The sequence below is a fragment of the Triturus cristatus genome, chromosome 1_2 (genome assembly GCF_964204655.1).
Source record: "Triturus cristatus chromosome 1_2, aTriCri1.1, whole genome shotgun sequence".
Classification (NCBI taxonomy): domain Eukaryota; kingdom Metazoa; phylum Chordata; class Amphibia; order Caudata; family Salamandridae; genus Triturus; species Triturus cristatus.
The window spans coordinates 364,817,519-364,835,296 of record NC_140580.1 but is presented as its reverse complement, the minus strand read 5'-3'; the positions used below and the strand labels follow the sequence as shown (position 1 = coordinate 364,835,296).

Below are 17,778 nucleotides of genomic sequence, written 5' to 3'. Positions count from 1 at the left end.
TAATGAGATGCAAAGTGGGCGTTCCTGACCTGACATGACTGGAGAAACGTCGCTAAGCGACATTTCTCCTATCATCAAGCCCCACGCTATGAAGCATAGCGGCAAGAAAAGTAGCGATAACCCCTGTTTCCCTACTTTCCTTATGCCTGCTTCAGGACTGACTGAGCAATGATATCCTATGGAAGGTGGATATCATGGCTAAGTATGTGAGGCCCTATCATCATGCTAACGCCAAACTTCGTGAGATTATCGCTGGGTTTCCAGCGATAATCTCACGTTTGGCAGTTAGCGCTAGGATCTTTATCGCTTTTGAGATAAGCGTTGCTAATAGCACGCTATCTCAGCGATAAAAATCGACGCTAGCCGGCGATAATTATCCTAGCGCTAAGTGCGCTTAGCTGTAATTATCGCCGGTTGTTGCTGATATACCCCTAAATCGGGTGGCCCTCTTGACATAGAGCATATTACGACTTCAATCCAAGCTGACTCCTGTGGACTTCTACATTTATTTTAAATATTTTATTGCTGAGCATATCCTGGAATTGTACAGTTTTAAACACTAGTCAGGCTTAGCCAAAATGAAATAGAAATGCATCGTATGCCATTCGGCGTTGTTTTAATGTGTTTATCCTTTTGCATTTTTGAACATGCAATGGTTTTAATTAACTATGCATGACAAGCAAATAAATAAATAACTATAGGGTACATTCGAATTTTTGCCCTTGTATCTGTCTGTTTTAAATTCATGAGAATTATTCCAAGAGACGGCTACCACTTCACTGTTCACTGAATCCACATTCAGGGTTTTAAAAGAAGCAATTTGTTGCTCAATACCCTCGACAGTGGCAAATGGTTTCCAGTAATTTGGGATTACGAGAACCCAAAAGCGGCTCCTGAATCTTCTCGTTGGAGCACTGGCGTAATGAAACTTGGAGGGGCCTCCCTGCAAGGTGCGTGGAGGGGCCCCCTCTGAGCTCAGTCAGGAGCTCTCCGGCCAGAGTGCTGTGCTGAGGGGCCCCCCTGGAGCTTGGGGCCCCCCCGCACCGTGGGCGCTACGGGGGCCTGTGTTACGCCTCTGTGTTGGAGCATCTATTGATTATCTGATCCCTGATATACATATCCTTATTGGCACTAAGTCACATTTATCAGCCAGAACCCTGAGTGGCCTGCATATGAATCTATTAACTCATTAACAAGTTGGTGACATGCCTAAAAATTCAATCTCTCTATAAGTATCTGGTGGTCTTCTGTAAAAGGTACTTTACACTTATCCATGGCCTCTGTAAAGCAATCATAATCTCTATGAACAACTTCTTGCAGAACTGGCAGAGTAGGCATATGTTAAAAATTATTTTCATCCCTGATAGCAAGTAAATTCAATAACATGAACTTTTCTGTTAGAGTCAAAAGAGTTGCTGTCAGGAGCAAGCATTTAATTTTTAGCCAAGCTAATGCACTTTTCCCATATCACAGAGGGTGTTCTGGGCTCACTGAGAAATGTATGGTTCACGAGCACTCTGTGCTGCAAACAGACCAAAGAAAAATGCAGATACATTGTTTTGTGGTTAAATAAAGGAAGAACATTCAGAGCATTGACTGTGGCTCTGGAAGAAAGACTACTTGCAAAGATACAGCAGAACACTGAGATTGGCCTCACACAATGCTGAGAATGGTCAAATAATGATCTTATTTAAAAGGAAATGGCACAAAAATGTGCCTGTAAAAGTGTGGTGCAGGCAAGATTTTCTTTAAAAGTTTCTGTATCCACCACAAATGTTTGACAGAGAAGACCAGCAGGTGAATCCAATGCTAAGCAAGGGAGGAGAGAAAAAAGCTAGGATACATCCACCTATCTAAACATGTCCCACCAAAAGGTATCCTATTATACAAGGTATAAGGCTTGGCCCTAACAAGTCAAAATTATTTCATATTTGTTTGTTAGACCCATACACATTCTATTGGTGGCATACTTTATCATCGGGTCTCATCCTGGTCCCTAAAATCCAGGATGTGCTTGACCATGTTCCTGAGAGCACTTTGGATAGTCTCCAGTTGCGGTCTTCGAATAAGATTAACTCAGAACACAGAGGTATCCCTTTATTTGTGGTGTTCCTGGTATGATTAAAATATAAAGGAGAGGGACTATGGAGATAATACATACAAGTGGACATGTTTCAGTCCTAAATTATAATGGACACATGGGCCCCAGGCTTTCATCAGGACTGGATGAGCTATATGCCACGTAAAAATGTCATTTACAGATGTCAGTTAACCTAACACTATCCTGTCAGGACAAATGCACAACATGTTACATAAATAGCATGCAATGGGCAGAGTCACCCTTTGCCCCCTGGGACCTGTAAGCGATTAAAAACAATGGACTTGTGATGGGTCAAGCTTTGTACACAGTCGTGCACGTCCGTAATCACACCATCACTTAGCAAAACAGCACCTTTAAGAACTCTATGTGAATATTTGATGTTGGAACCAACCAACACAAGAGCTTCACAGACATACACACCACACAATCAAATACGAACATGTGTTTTGATGTTATCTGTAATCAATGATCTGTGAAACATGTAGGATGCAGTATCATATTCAATAATCACACACAAGCAACCTACCCTGGGTTGTCAGGCTAATATGCTACATGGGAGGAGTGGGGGCATGCCCCAGTATTTAAACACTAAATTGGTTAGGTCAGAAGACACGTAGTGGAGAGAAAGATAAGGCAGAATAAGATAAGGCAGAATAATAAACAGTTAGCCAGAACTTGTACCTTCCACCATGCCCCTATCTCAGAATCCATCCATTCTACCTATTTCATCAAGGGTGTCAGATCACCTGTAACACCTACTTGGGCCTCGTCGCTTCCCCGACGATAACAGGGAATGGAAAAGCCAGTCGTTTTAACCCCGTGGTCAGAAAAACGCGGGAGATTATAAACGCCATCATGCTATTGTGCTTCATGGGAAATTAAGTCCGAGTGAAATGCGCTGAACGGCAAGTGTGCAGGAGACAAAAAATTAAATCTATGTTACTACACATGTACATAGATATTCTCTATTAAAGAAATTCCGACTTGAAAGTGTCAACAGGTACTCAATGCATAATGTGATGGCGCGTGACACGGTATATCGATAGCCACTATGCCTTGGTATACTGTGTTGTCATGCTAGTGCGAGTTCGCACATGCGCATTACCTCAACTGGGCTTCAGAAATTGAGCACACCTGTCTGGAAGGCCATCGTTGGACTTCACTGAGCATTCCGCTGCGTGGCCTTCACTGTGGGAGAAACCATGGAGCAGGTGGGGGTGCGAAGAAAGCAGTCCTTGCTGGTCGATGGGCAGGGCTTGAGTCAGTGGCGCAGAATCTGCCCAGAGTTGCTCCTTAATGCTGAGTACGCAGGCAAAGGCAGTGCCGGGTCTGAGACGAGGCTGAAAGAGAAGCAGTGATGAAGGGGATATAGATAGCTAGAGATGGCACAGCAATTCTGATAATAAAACAGGTGCGACAATGCTCAGGAGCTGGGCAATGTCCAGTGGGCTCTAGAGAGGAAGATACTACGGGAATCAACTCATTGCAAAAATGTGGTATGAATGACAACATATATAAAGTAAGGCAGACATTAAGCACAGCAAATAAAAGCAGCAAGGTTAAATGCCACAAAGTATCTTGTTAATGGTCAGATCTAACAGCCTTCTTTCTGGAACCACAAATCTCTGGAGGTTTGCTAGATATGCCTTCCGCCTGCGATGGTTTTGTGGATCAGCATTTGTTGAGTTATGGCTATGAGGAAAATAGGGCTCCACTCGATTTTGATTCATGCACGCAATGCGAGGACCAAGGTGCCTTTATAGTTTAATGTCCTGATTGCCTGAGTGCATGTCCCGCGTATGCCCATGAGCCAAGCAAATTGTCCCTTAGATACCACAAGAACTGATTAAACCTATGGAGATGTCACTGAGAGGGTCTTGCTTGGCATAGTTTGACTCGATCAGGCAAGGAAGACCTTTCTGAAGAGCTGCTCCTTACATCCATGTTTTCTGCCTGTCATTTCGATTAGGATGTATGTCTGGACTTGTCCTGTTTTCAATGTGACACTTTTTTCAGGTATACATGTGTTTGTCTTGCAGTGTCTTTGTCAGTCTGCGTGCATGTGCTGTTCAAATGGCCAATTGCCCCAGTTTTGCGGCCCCTGATGGCCATTGCCAAAGCTGTGTCGACATGTGGCAGGATGTTACTGCAACATGAGCAAAGTTCAGCTCCTCACTGAATACTTTCCAGGACATAACTATTGAATATGGCCAATGTAATGCATTGCAATTCATGTTCCACGGCTTTTAATAATCTTACTGTTATGCATATCTTTTATGATCTTATTGATCGAAATAAAGATTTTTGAATGAATGAATATGGCATAACACGTCACCGGCACTCTCTTGCTTCCTGTGGCGAGTGATCACTTCTGCCTGACCAGCAGCTCTTTCAATATAAAGAATATATTCTATTTTTTTATGAAGTGTGAGGACTCGCACCCAGTGGCCATCCAAAATGTCATTTCTCCCCTCACAGTGTTTGATGAAGTGGCCTGACATGCTATGCTCCACAATGTGTATTTGCAAACCTCTCAGACACTTCTGATTTTCAATGCCCAGCGCATCAGTATGGGTCTCGAAGTCCTTAACCTCTTCAGTGCCCATGACGAGATAGTCTCGTCATGGAGCACGGTCGCGCTGTGCCCATGACGAGACTAACTCGTCATGAACCCCACCCACTAATGTAACGCCCGGCACAGGAGGGGGAAAGGGCGTGGCACAGAAGGGGTTAATCCAGCAGAACCATCGCAGAATTATCAATGGTGAAAAGTGGAGGGACACACAGGGCTAATATTCAGAGCCAACAAGAGACGTGAGCAAAGGAGCAGCTGAAGCAGAATGTAACATCATTAGACTTACTGTACAAATGTACGTTTCCATGTGAGTCTTGTGTGAGTTAAGATCGCCCTCTGATCACATCTCACTATGCAGCAAAAAACTAAGCAGCTGCAGGAGAGGTGAAGTGCCTGTGGACCAGTGGCGGCTCCCCTGCTATGGTGGAGGAGAGTTGCCCCATTCCTTTCAAGCAGTGTGAGAGGAGGAAACATAAAATGATAATAACTTTCAGTTATTATCATATTATGTTTGTGCTGCTTTGCGGGCAGGCGGGTGGGCGTGGCTACTCTGCTCTCGGAGCAGGGCAGGGGAGGAGAGGTTTGCCCACGCCTAAGTTCGCAATGACTCTTTGGTCGACCCTCTGGGGCTGCCCAAACCAGTCATGCACACTTTCCTCGTTCTCCATGCAGGCTGCATTACAACCTGCATGGAGAACATGCCCAGGCCCCAATTCCCTGGTTGAGCGTCAAACCAGGGCGCTGAAAACCAATCACAAAGCTGCATTGCAGTGTTGTGATTGGTCAGGGAAGCCTGGGTGCCTACCAATCACAACTCTGCATTGCAGCATTGTGATTGGTCAGTGGGGTCTGGCTGTGCTTTCTGTTCCTCAACGAGAGCAGGAGCAGAAACACAGGACCCGGAGGGAAGGTAAGCGAATAACATTTTTAAAAAAAATTCTGCTCATCCTCAGGCGACCTCCCATCTCTGCAGTCCCCCCCCCCCCCCCACCCCAGGGCCCGCCCTGACACTCGCGAGCCTTGCCAGCCGCCACTGCTGTGGACTCATGGAGAGGGACTGCCTCTTCACCAGGGGAATGTTGAAGACACAAAAGATGTTGAGTGCAGGAACACAAACGGTATGTTTTAACCTTGTTCAGTTGAACCTCCAAATACAGGGTGATAAATTAGGAACCTTTAACTTGAATGACTCCAATTGCATTCACAGTGTTATGTGGCCTCAAATAAATGAAGTACTTCAGCCGAGGCAGTGAGCTGGTTCCATGTTAGGCTATTACTGACTTCATATCCGGTCGTCTCTGAGCGGGCACATTGAAAGTGTCATCGAGCACGTCAAAAGTGATGCTCTGCCCAGGAGACATTACAGGTTTTAGTTTTTGATCTCTCTACTATAAGTATGCATGTCGCACATCATTCAGAGCGGTCTCTGGACAGACAGGGGCAACTGGTTCACAACATTGGTGGTTGATGTTGTTTGCTTTTGGTGTCCTGGGATCCGTCCTCTTATGGGTTTGCAAACTGGGCCAGGTAATTTAATTATTTACGCACTTTGCTCAAGAAGTGACGGCAAGCAGTCATAGGTTTTCAGGGAGGCATTTAGGAAGGAGAGACTCAGAACTCAACAGTCAATTAATGGGTACAATAATTGACTGTTCAGCCCAGTGCTTCTCTTAATTAAAAAAAAAAAAGGAACTTTATTAATACAACAAAAGTAAATCATGCACACTAGGGTTTCAGCTAGAGGGTTCTACAATGTAAACTACTGGGTCCTAGCCTACTTCTACAGTTTACACACCACCAACAACGTGAATCCAGTAGGAATGAAAAGAGGCATGATCGGGCACTCACGAACTTGTAGTTCAGTTAGTTATGTGTCTTGAGTAAAAATAATCATCTTTCTTGTGACTCATTATTCTCTAATGAGTGCGAGATTAACTTTCTGAGTCCACGACATAGTCCATCAGTCTATCATTTCAAGCCTCATGTTACCTAATCGCTGAGATGCAATTTAGCATGGAGCTTTCTGGTGTGCACTTGGTGGTTGGATGGTCCTTGCCTCAGCCAGTGGGATCAAGGCTGTGGGTAACAGCCCCATCTCTTACATCTCACTGCTGGAGAATAACAGCACAAAGGGCCTCAGCAGGCACCCCATGTTTTCAGCAGTTGTGGCTTCCAGGTCAGTGGGAAACCTCCACTACCACAGTGTTGATAGGCTTTTCAGGCCATGTAGAACATCAGGGGCAGCAGAACTGGTCCCTCTGGTAATGTTGCAGTCATGTTGAATGGGCGGGTATCACATGGAGGTTGCCAATACATCACACAATTCATCGAATGAACCACACAGGAAGGTTTGGCTACACCTCACCCCCACTGCCTCTGGATGACACCAGTTACACTCCTGGTCTTATCAGCTCTTGGGTTGCTCGACACTGTGGAAACACAGCTGTTCTTCACCTCTGGACTGTCTGTCCTCCTGCAATGCGAGGCACACTCCCTTCTCTGAGCAGCCAGACAGACTTCTAGGCATTAGGCAGACTCATAGCTCTCCAGCAATTTACTTAGACTTCAGGTGATGTTCTCTCATCTCCTGAACGCTGGTAGTCAGGCAGACACCATCCCTGAATCATAGCAGCTCTTCAGGGACACTGCAGAGCACCCCCTTCCTTTGAGCTGAAATATTATGGGATGGTTTGGGTCATACATGTATATGTATTTGCATATAGCATACGTTGATTCACTGCTCGACGTCTAGAAGCCAGATTGGGGTGGTTCCTTTTCAAATAACTTTTTCTGGCTACAGTGCAGTCACAGACTTTGTGGGAGGTGGTGGCTTTCACAGCAAATATTTAATATGCCAGCTCCAGGGAAGAGTCTTCAAACCAGTAGCCCAATGCAGTAGGAAAACTCTGAACCTGGCTATCATCAGCATTCCAGAAGCATCACTTAGGGGAAGATAGAACAGACAGGCCCTTCTAAAAAACCTTTCTCCTCTAACAACAGGATCTGCTGACTAACTCACCTCATCTACTATCAACCAATGGGCATTGCTGAGGAATGGCTTATCAGCAATACCCTGCTAAAAGCCATCATGTCATTTCTATGGGTAGACCTGTCTCCATCCCTCACACTTAAATTTCTGTGTGTCCTCCCTTCACCTCAAGGTCTATAGGCAAGACATGTCCACTCTCTGGAGAAGCTATACTCGAACCTTCATTTTGTGCCAGTGACAACTGAAAATTGATCCAGCTGATCTCAGCACCATACTCTCACCACATCACATACTACCAACCATGTCTCGCACACTCATATTCGACATGCAAACAGGATGTCAGATCAAGGGTTTGGTTACTACATATCAATGGAACTTTATAGGAATGGCTCATTATGCACCACACTCCACCAGAACCAGGAGCAAGATGTGTTCAGGACTGCAATGCACAAACACGTAGGCTGCTGTTGCAACTTTATGTTAACAAGGCAGGACATGGACAGTAGTCCTTCAACCTAGAGGTCAAGCTTGGTGTGTCCTTCCTGGTCAGAGAAAGGGTTCTGGGAATCAGAATTATTAGACACGAGCCTGGACCTCAAAGCAAAGGCTAGATTGAAGTGTTAGCTGCCCCAAAGAAAAACTCATTATACCAGTTTTACATGCAATCGTGTTGCTCAGGTTAGGAGACATTCCTACCCCAACAATGCTATAATGTCTTTCCTCTTTTATGAGCAGCTTTATGTGTGAGAATTATTGCTTTAAATTTGAACCTAAAACCCATGTTTGCTAAAGTTTTAAACATTGAGATGCTTCAGATACAGGAGTGGGAGCTCTATGTGATTAGCAAATTCACTGGGACAATCAATCTTTCTGGGCGTTTCTTCAAGGCAAGCCTCCTCTGTTTTTTACCAGATTTCCACTTACAGTGATATCAACCAGTTTGGTCGCAGCAATGAGAAGGAGTAGTGCATGGCATGGGGTCACTTAGCTTTCTCAGCTGAATACTGTGACAAAGGAGCAGATTCCTGGCTGGATATTCAGAATAATGATGTCCCTTTCATGAAGTATATTGGACCGGGTTGCTAAATGATATTAGAACATTGGAATGTTGAGGCTCCATTGATGACAATGGAGTGCTCTGCACTTCTAATGGCTGGTTGAAGACCCGAGCATCAACATTCCAATGTTATTTCACAGCTGTTGCTGTGAACAAAGGCCTCACGGAGCCCAAAGGGATTTCAACGCTCTCAGGCTCTGTGAGGCCTTTGATTTACTAATTACAACATTCTACTCTCTAGAGGTGGAATGTTCTAATAGCCTTACAGCCCTCCGTAGCAGGCTATACCTTCCATAAAAGGCTGCTCCCTTGTGAAATGGGCTCGCTTTCGGTTCAGGTTGTTAACACTGGAGCGGGTTTTTAATGGCTGGTATAGCCCGCTATGTATGGCTTCAAGGCTATATTGACAACCACTGGAAGGTCCTTAGAGAATGATGTACAGCGAAGAGATCTTTGTTTTGTCGCATGTGACTCCCAGTACCAACCAACCATACTAAACAATCTGCCCTCCTTGCAATAAATAGCTCATTTAGGGGGGAAAGTATGCAAACACAACATCATCATGACCCAGCTACATGGCTTTTTTGGCAAACAGAATCTTGAGATAATGTTTCAACTTCATAATTAATTGCCTATGGAAAATACCTCTAGCAACTAAAGGGAATTTAGTTTACATGATGTGTGGCGTTGGTTGTGTGTGGGGGACTGGCGCTCAATTTTGGGGACTGAGATGAATTTAAAATATCTTTTTTATTTAGGAAAATCTGAACACATAAAACGCATGGATTATCGCCACCAATATTCTGTTTCATTTTTTTTTACATTTCTCTCCTCCCGATGTCTTTCTTGTATGATGAGATGCAGAGAGACTTCTTTTGATCAAGAAGTGTAGGTTTCCATGTTGATGGATAAACGGATGAACGTTTGAGAAAGAAACAAGTTAATTTATCTAGCTGTATGTTTGGTGAAGTAGATCCATTTCTTAATGTGTAAAAAAGAAACAGTAAATGCAGAGACTTATCTTTGTTTGACTCTTTCATGCTTGCCTTTCTGCCTTTTACTCTCTTGTTCTGCTTGGGTCAAAGGCTGATGATGAAAAATAAGTCCTGGTTCTCAAAAATGAGTGCCACTGCCTGTCATCTGCAAGAACTAACACTAATTAAAGTCATACTAGAACACGACATTGCTGTGCTTAATTTATAAAACAGAAGTTCCAGGGCCCTCGTTGGGAGGCTCCTGCAGCTTGCATCACACATTGCCCCTGCCAGCGCTTCCAATGGCAGTACCAACACAATTACTAATCATCACACTCTTAACAGAGTGACAATTCGGCCTACTCTAGGCCCCCAAAGCTATACGAAAGGCTTGGGCGGCAGTCAATAGTCATATTTAACAGCGCCACCATGTGGCAGACTGATACAAGCCCAGGTGTTGACAATTAAGTGCCTGTACTGAGCACTGGAAACCACCGGCTCAAATTAAGCACTGCGACATTGTGATGAACGTGCGATAATGACTGTGATATGACCATGTATAACGCGTAGATGAGTTCAGGCATTGAGTTTGTCATGCATCTGATCTTGGATGTAAGGTTGTAGTTACATCATCATGCTCCAAAAGGTCCCTTTGATGAATTTGATGAATTTGCAATTTCTTTGATTCCTTGCAGGTCTATTAGGATAAACCAACCATGAATGTTTTGCTTTCCATTTATATCTTCACGTTGGGAGTCTCACGCTTCACAGCAGCCATGACTGACCCAAAGAGTAACTTAGAAAGCACAAACAGCTGCCCAGTGATTGCATGCGGCACCCCTGGAAACAACGGCCTACCTGGCAGAGACGGGAGAGATGGCAAGGAAGGTGCCAAAGGAGAGAAAGGAGAACCAGGTACTGCATGTCAAGATGCTCCTTTCATTTTGTCCACACATATGGTCTACTTTTCAACATAATCTGCTCATCGAGATGTGAATACCTACAAGATGCCACAGTGCTTCCAAAACTACTTTTTACTGAAAGGTGGTAGGTTTCACTGCTAATAAAATCTTTGGCTTTTCAGGCGTCAAATAAATGATGAAGCAGTAGCCACAGCATTAAATATGGCACTATGACATTTAACAAATAAAAATGTGACATTAGATACATCATCCAACAGTTCTTCTCACACAAGTTCGAAATCAAAATGTTTATTTACGAAGCAAGTTGCATTATTGCATTTGAAGATTTGGAGGGAGAATCAGATAACTGTACTTTTGTACATGTTGCAAAATTAGAAACGATCAGTTTTAAAAACAGACTTGGGGCAGGGGTTTGTGACGTTAATGGAGGTTTAACGCCATGCCAACTGGTTCATATTCCATCCCACCAATCAGAAGCAAACGTTTGCAAGATGTTCCAAGTCAAAATGGCAGGTTCTGAGGTGACCAAACTCTAGTGCCACCAGCATTGAAAAACATGGCAGTAGAGAGCATTCAAAGACGGCTAACCATTGCAGACTTCCATAATGACATTCATCATTTGTGCCTGGATAGCAGAGCTTTAGGACAACCATGTAGCTGCCTTTAGCGATTATAGCTGGACTATGTATTCATTATGGCTTATACCCGGGTGACCATCATATCAAAGTCGCTCGTTTGATTGTCTTATTTATTTTAACCAAGACTAGGAAACTCCACATAATCAAGGAAATAACAAATATCTTATTCTTGTTAATTCGAACCCTTCAACTGCCATTCATATGTGAATGGGTACTGATCAGTTCTTCAAGGTCCATAACATGTATTAATAATAAATACATGCCAGATTGTTTATTGTTTGCTTTGAGTAATTACTTTTATGTTGCTTAATTTCTGCAACCCACTTTGTTGACCATCATTTTTCAGGTGACTTTGTTTACAGATGCATGAACATTGAAGGGAACTACACACAGAATTTGAAGGCACTTTTAGGAGAATGTGTTCCTTTTTATTCCATAGCTTGCTAATAGACAGTTGGCCTGTTGTCCGGATTACGACCTCCAGTGGATTTTGACCTCCAGTGCTAGATCATTCTAGATTAAAGGAGGAAATCATTGGATTAAGCACTTACATATTCTTTTATATCACTTTAAATTCCTGAATACCTCCAGCAAAACTGTCAGCTTTAGGGTAGTCTTCTCCCAAGCAAGTTATCTTACTCCTTCATCATTGCTGATCTTGTTTTTGTTGGCTTTAGTACTCTGTTCACTTTACCACTCTCAACCAGTGCTAAAATGTGAGTGGTCATACATAAAACATGGTAACATTTTCTTACATCCAATTGGCACATTTCATTTACTTGCAAGTTCCTAGTATAGTGTTACTACATGTATCCACGTAGTATACATTGAATGCTACTACTGGGCCTGCAGCACATATTGTAATACCCACTTAAGTTGCCCTTCAATCATGTCTCAGGCCTGCCACGGCAGTCTGTCTGTGCAGTTTTAAACTGTCATTCCAACCTGGCAAAATAAATAAACAATTTTCCAGGCCTAAACCTTTCATTTTGATACATATAAGTCATCCCTAGGGTAGATCCTAAACAGCTCTTAGGGAAAGGTGCGTGTATTTAGAAAAGTTGGACATGTACTATTAAGTTTTACATGTCCTGGTAGTGAAAAATACCTAAATTCGTTTTTCAATATGGCGAGGCCTACCTCTCCCATGAAATAACACTGGGTTCCTTATTACATTTAATAAGTGACAACCTACAATTAGAAGCAGGTAGTAATGTCGAATTTGGTATCTAAAGAATTGTAATTTAAAACCCTCTTCAATGGTAACGTTAGATTTTATGTCACAATCCTGAAAAAGCCACTGTTAGAAATTTGGCATTTTCTTGTCCTAACAATTTGGTGCCTGTATTCTGGTCCACATGACTAAGTGTAACTGGCTGCTGGTCTTTGTGTATTGCTCACAGACTGTGATAAAAAGGGGGAATAGGTGTTGGCAAGATGGGCCTTGGTTGACTTGATGGGAAGGAGTTGTCATCTACCACATTTGCACATCAGGGAGACTCTGTCCAAACACACTCACAAAACGTTTGACACTAATCTTTTGTGCCCCCAGATAAGCTGGGGCTAGGGCAGAGAGACAGGAAATTTCTCACAAAAGGGGGTGGAAACCTCCAGATCCTTCTCCTACTTTAAAGTAGGTATTAATAGTGGACCCTCAGACACAACTCTTCAGTCCACCTCTGGACCTGTGGAATACTCAGAAGGACTATTGTGCTGATCTGCAAGAAGGGCTGCTACTCTGCTGCCCTGCTGCCAGAGTGAGAAGGACTGGACCTACATCTAGAACTCAGTACCACCAGAGTAACTCCAAGGGCAATCTGCCTGGCCTCCTCATCAGACCAACAGGGACTGAGAAGGCTCCACACACCTTGAACCCAACAACTGGACTGGCCCCTTAACAATGTTTTTGGAGCACACATGCACTTCTATGATTCAATTATGTATGTAGGAAACAAAAATCAACACAATTCAGTTGTTCTCTTCTTTAATGTCATCAAATTCCAATCCCTTACGCCAACGCGTTTCGCCGTGGTAGGGATAACCTACGGCTTCTCAGGGCTGGAAATAATACAAAGTAAGCATTTGTAATCACATCCTGTAGCACCTTCTATAAGTGCCATAGAGCCCATATTTTGACAACCTCATGCAAAGGACCATTCAAGCCTACAGCCAGTGCAACAGATTTCTACACAAGCCCAAATTAAAATGGTCGTCCCTTCCTTATTTTAACACATAATTTAAAGTCACATTTAATACATAACAAGAAGTTCAACATTTCACTTATTCCTTACATCCAGTTCATTGTGATATTGTGGTCATACTATTAAGTCCCATGCCTAAACCAAAGTGTTTTTATGTCTATATAGCCCACGTGAATAATATATAAGAACACGTCATATGACACCGGTACCTTAGAGTTTCTCAAATACGTTTCTGTTAAATCAGAGCAAAATAAAGTCTCTTGTTATTCCAGAGTGCGTGAGGCAAAGGTTTATCAGTGCAAAATACTTAATCAATAACCCCCACATTTTTAACAATAACTCCTACCTCATTAAGGGCATATATCTGTCTTACATCCAATTACTTTATTCCTTTTAAAATCGAAATTTTCCGTGATAAGATCAAGCTCCAAATCTAGATAAACAAGTAACATTCTGTTTAGTGCATTACATTTTAAACCTTACTAGCCAAAATTAAAGTCAATCAGATGATCAAATTGCCATTCCCTTACCTTCCAAAATTAATAGTTATGGCGTAACTTGATCCCAAGTCCGTTATGTAAGTGTCTCATCGACCAAAATTGCTGTAATCTCCAGTCCGCTCATAAATATTGTTCAAAATCTGAAACACAAACCCAAAACAACCAGATTTTGGAGGCTGCCCTCACTAATTAACGTAAGGCAATGTATTTCATAATTAAAGGTTGAAGTATCCCTACCGTTTTATTTCAAAACCCAATACAGCCCAGTGAAATGTCAAGCCGCCATCACTTTCTCTCCCGACTCCTAGCGGGAAGAATAGATACTGAAAGGTCAAGTTACCGTTACAGTATCATGTTAAGGAATTAAAAAGCAACTGAAGAAAAAGAGTTGAGGAACCCCTCTTTTCCTCTTACCTCTCTGTGTCTCTGTATCTCTGTGGGCATTGTGGGATGTGCAAGTGTGCCAAAGATAAAACTAAGCAATTTCAGATTAACAATGGCAAAGTATATGACATACTAACTAATATAACCTGCAGTACCAAATATGTCATTTATATAATTGAATGTAAATGTACCAAAATATATGTAGGAAGTACTATACGAATGTTAAAAGAACATATGAGTGAATATTTAAGAGCAATTAAATAGAATGACATACGGTATCCCATTGCAGAGCACGTACACAATTGCACAACCCAGGATGACAAAAAAGTTTTAGATTCTTTGGAATTGAGCATATTAAAACTGACCCACGGGGTGGAAATAGAGAACTCATGTTGCGGAGGCACGAGGCAAGGTGGATCATGCGTTTAAGAGCCGTAGAAGACGGCTTAAACTTCGATCAGGAACTACAATACTTTTTGGGAGAGTGAACAAGGTTGATTATGAATAATGACATTAAACAGATTACATATTGATTCTGGTGACATTGAGACTTACACTCTAATTAGCAGAATTTATAGAATAGTGTGCTACTGCATGGCGGTTTAAACAATCTGATAAATAATGAGCATTAAAATAAGGGAGCTTTTGATTGTGTAATGTGATCAACGCACGATTTGCTTGGAATCAATGAGTAGCAGATGTAAAAAGTTATATGGCGGTCTGCGAGATGAAGCTATGGCATTTGGTTATAAAATATTGAATATGCTGCCCATTTCCTAAATTGGTTGTAGAGAATTGATGATCGTTTATAAGTGAGGTGGAGTTACCTACAATTATGGAACAGGTCGCAGACAATTTGTAATCATTGGTGCATGAGGTGAAGTTACCCATAATTATGGATCGCTAGAAATGTTGTTATCAAAGATCTTTATATATATAAAAGGATTCATTTGGAATGAGGAACCAATTAACATTATAATGGTTCTAATGGAACTGTCTACAGACTACCATGAATGCGTTTGAACACTAGGTTTAGATCGCTCTGAAAACAAATGGGGGCTGGATGAGTCCGCTTTTAGTTTCTGATAAAGATTATTTTACCATGAACCCGGAAGACGGCTGGTCCTCGCTTGTACTCGTGTGCAGAGATACAGAGACACGAAGAGGTAAGAGGAAATAGGGGTTCCTCAACTCTTTTTCTTTAGTTGCACTTTAATTCATTAACATGATACCGTAACGGTAACTTGACCTTTCGGTATCTATTCTTCCCGCTAGGAGTCGGGAGAGAAAGTGACGGCGGCTTGACATTTCACTGGGTTGTATTGGGTTTTGAAATAAAACGGTAGGGATACTTCAACCTTTAATTATGAAATACATTGCCTTACGATAATTAGTGAGGGCAGCTTCCAAAATCTGGTTGTTTTGGGTTTGTGTTTCAGATTTTGAACAATATTTATAAGCGGACTGGACATTACAGCAATTTTGGTCGATGAGACACTTACATAGCGGACTTGGGATCAAGTTACGCCATAAGTATTAATTTTGGAAGGTAAGGGAATGGCGATTTGATAGTCTGATTGACTTTAATTTCAGCTAGTAAGGTTTAAAATTTAAGGCACTAAACAGAATGTTACTTGTTTATCTAGATTTGGAGCTTGTTCTTATCACGGAAAATGTTGGTTTTAAAAGGAATAAAGTAATTGGATGTAAGACGGATATATGCCCTTAATGAGGTAGGAGTTATTGTTGAAAATGTGGGGGTTATTGATTAAGGTTTTTGCACTGATAAACCTTTGCCTCGCGCACTCTGGAATAACAAGAGACTTTATTTTGCTCTGATTTAACAGAAACGTATTTGAGAAACTCTAAGGTACCGGCGTCATATGACGTGTTCTTATATATTATTCACGTGGGCTATATAGACATAAAAACACTTTGGTTTAGGCATGGGACTTAATAGTATGACCACAATATCACAATGAACTGGATGTAAGGAATAAGTGAAATGTTGAACTTCTTGTTATGTATTAAATGTGACTTTAAATTATGTGTTAAAATAAGGAAGGGACGACCATTTTAATTTGGGCTTGTGTAGAAATCTGTTGCACTGGCTGTAGGCTTGAATTGTCCTTTGCATGAGGTTGTCAAAACATGGGCTCTATGGCACTTATGCAAAGTGCTACAGGATGTGATTACAAATGCTTACTTTGTATTATTTCCAGCCATGAGGAAGCCGTAGGTTATCCCTACCACGGCAAAACGCGTTGGCGTAAGGGATTGGAATTTGATGACATTAAAGAAGAGAACAACAAGAGCCCAACTGAATTTTGTTGATTGTTGTTTCTTACATACATAATTGAATCATAGAAGTGCATGTGTGCTCCAAAAACATTGTTAAAGTATTGTTCAATAGTTTGATTGAGTTTATGGAAGTAGGGTGTTCTCTTCACCCTGTTTTGGATGCACCAGGAGTTATCATTATTCTTTGCAGTGAATTAAGTGTAAATTACTATATGAGCGCCAGTATATCCTGTACACCCAACAGTATTTATTGGGAACTGGACTCGCCCCCATGGAGCCATTCCAGTCCTAGACCATAGGAAGTGGGTCTGAAGGTGCTTATCCAGCCCAGCTGTTGTCCCTTTGGGCAGAACCAATGAAGCACAACACATCGTTTCACAGCCTCACTTCAGAACTGCTGGAGCGAGATTCATCTCCAATGAAGGATCTCACTGCTCCTCTGAACTTCCGCTGCATGACACAACTCGATGCAGGACCTCACATCACAGCCCCGCAGCTCCTCTGAGCCACCCCTGCACAATGCGCCTCGACGCAGGCCCTCTCGTTGCAGCCCCACAGCCCATTGGAATCACTACGCTTGGCAACTCAGATTTAAGTGAGTTTGTTCAGCAAGCCTAACCTGGTTCCTGCACCAGCCCGTGCTCCACTGCGGTCGGCCTGAACTTGTTATTTTGTCCCGGACCAGCAAAACCACAGTTGCTGTTTCTGCATCCAAGCAATGTTTTCACTGAAATCTTTAAAATTACATATCTCTGGTTCAACTAATTGAATTTTTGTCGTTTTGGTGTCAAATAATTTATTATATTTTACTCTATGATTCTAAATTGGTGTGTGAATTTACTGTTTGAGATACTACATAAATACTTTACACATTGCTTCTAAGTTAAGCCTGACTGCTTCGTGCTGAACTACAAGAGGGTTAGGCACAGGTTAAAATGGGTTTTGCTTGCGTTACCACCCTAACAAGAATTGTGGTTGCTGCTAGTGTAGGGTTTCATTCAACTCAACCAGTAACCCAATTTCCTACAAAAACGAAATATATTTATGTCAAACTTTTTTAAAGAAAGAAACACACCTTTATTTTTGGGTGAATTAAAAGCCTATGTTGGGCACCCATAGGTAATATTTTCCAGAT

At 42.2% G+C, this 17,778-nt stretch overlaps 1 protein-coding gene across 1 annotated transcript in view; it reads left to right on the top strand.

Moving 5' to 3' along the window:
* LOC146867373 (pulmonary surfactant-associated protein D-like) overlaps nt 1–17,778 on the top strand; it is a 71,601-nt gene that overhangs the window by 17,809 nt on the left and 36,014 nt on the right. Inside the window, exon 2 of the mRNA XM_085604672.1 lies at nt 10,392–10,611. Coding sequence (XP_085460798.1) covers nt 10,413–10,611 — 199 coding nt within the window. The 5' untranslated portion in view covers nt 10,392–10,412. The remainder of the gene's footprint in view (nt 1–10,391; nt 10,612–17,778) is intronic.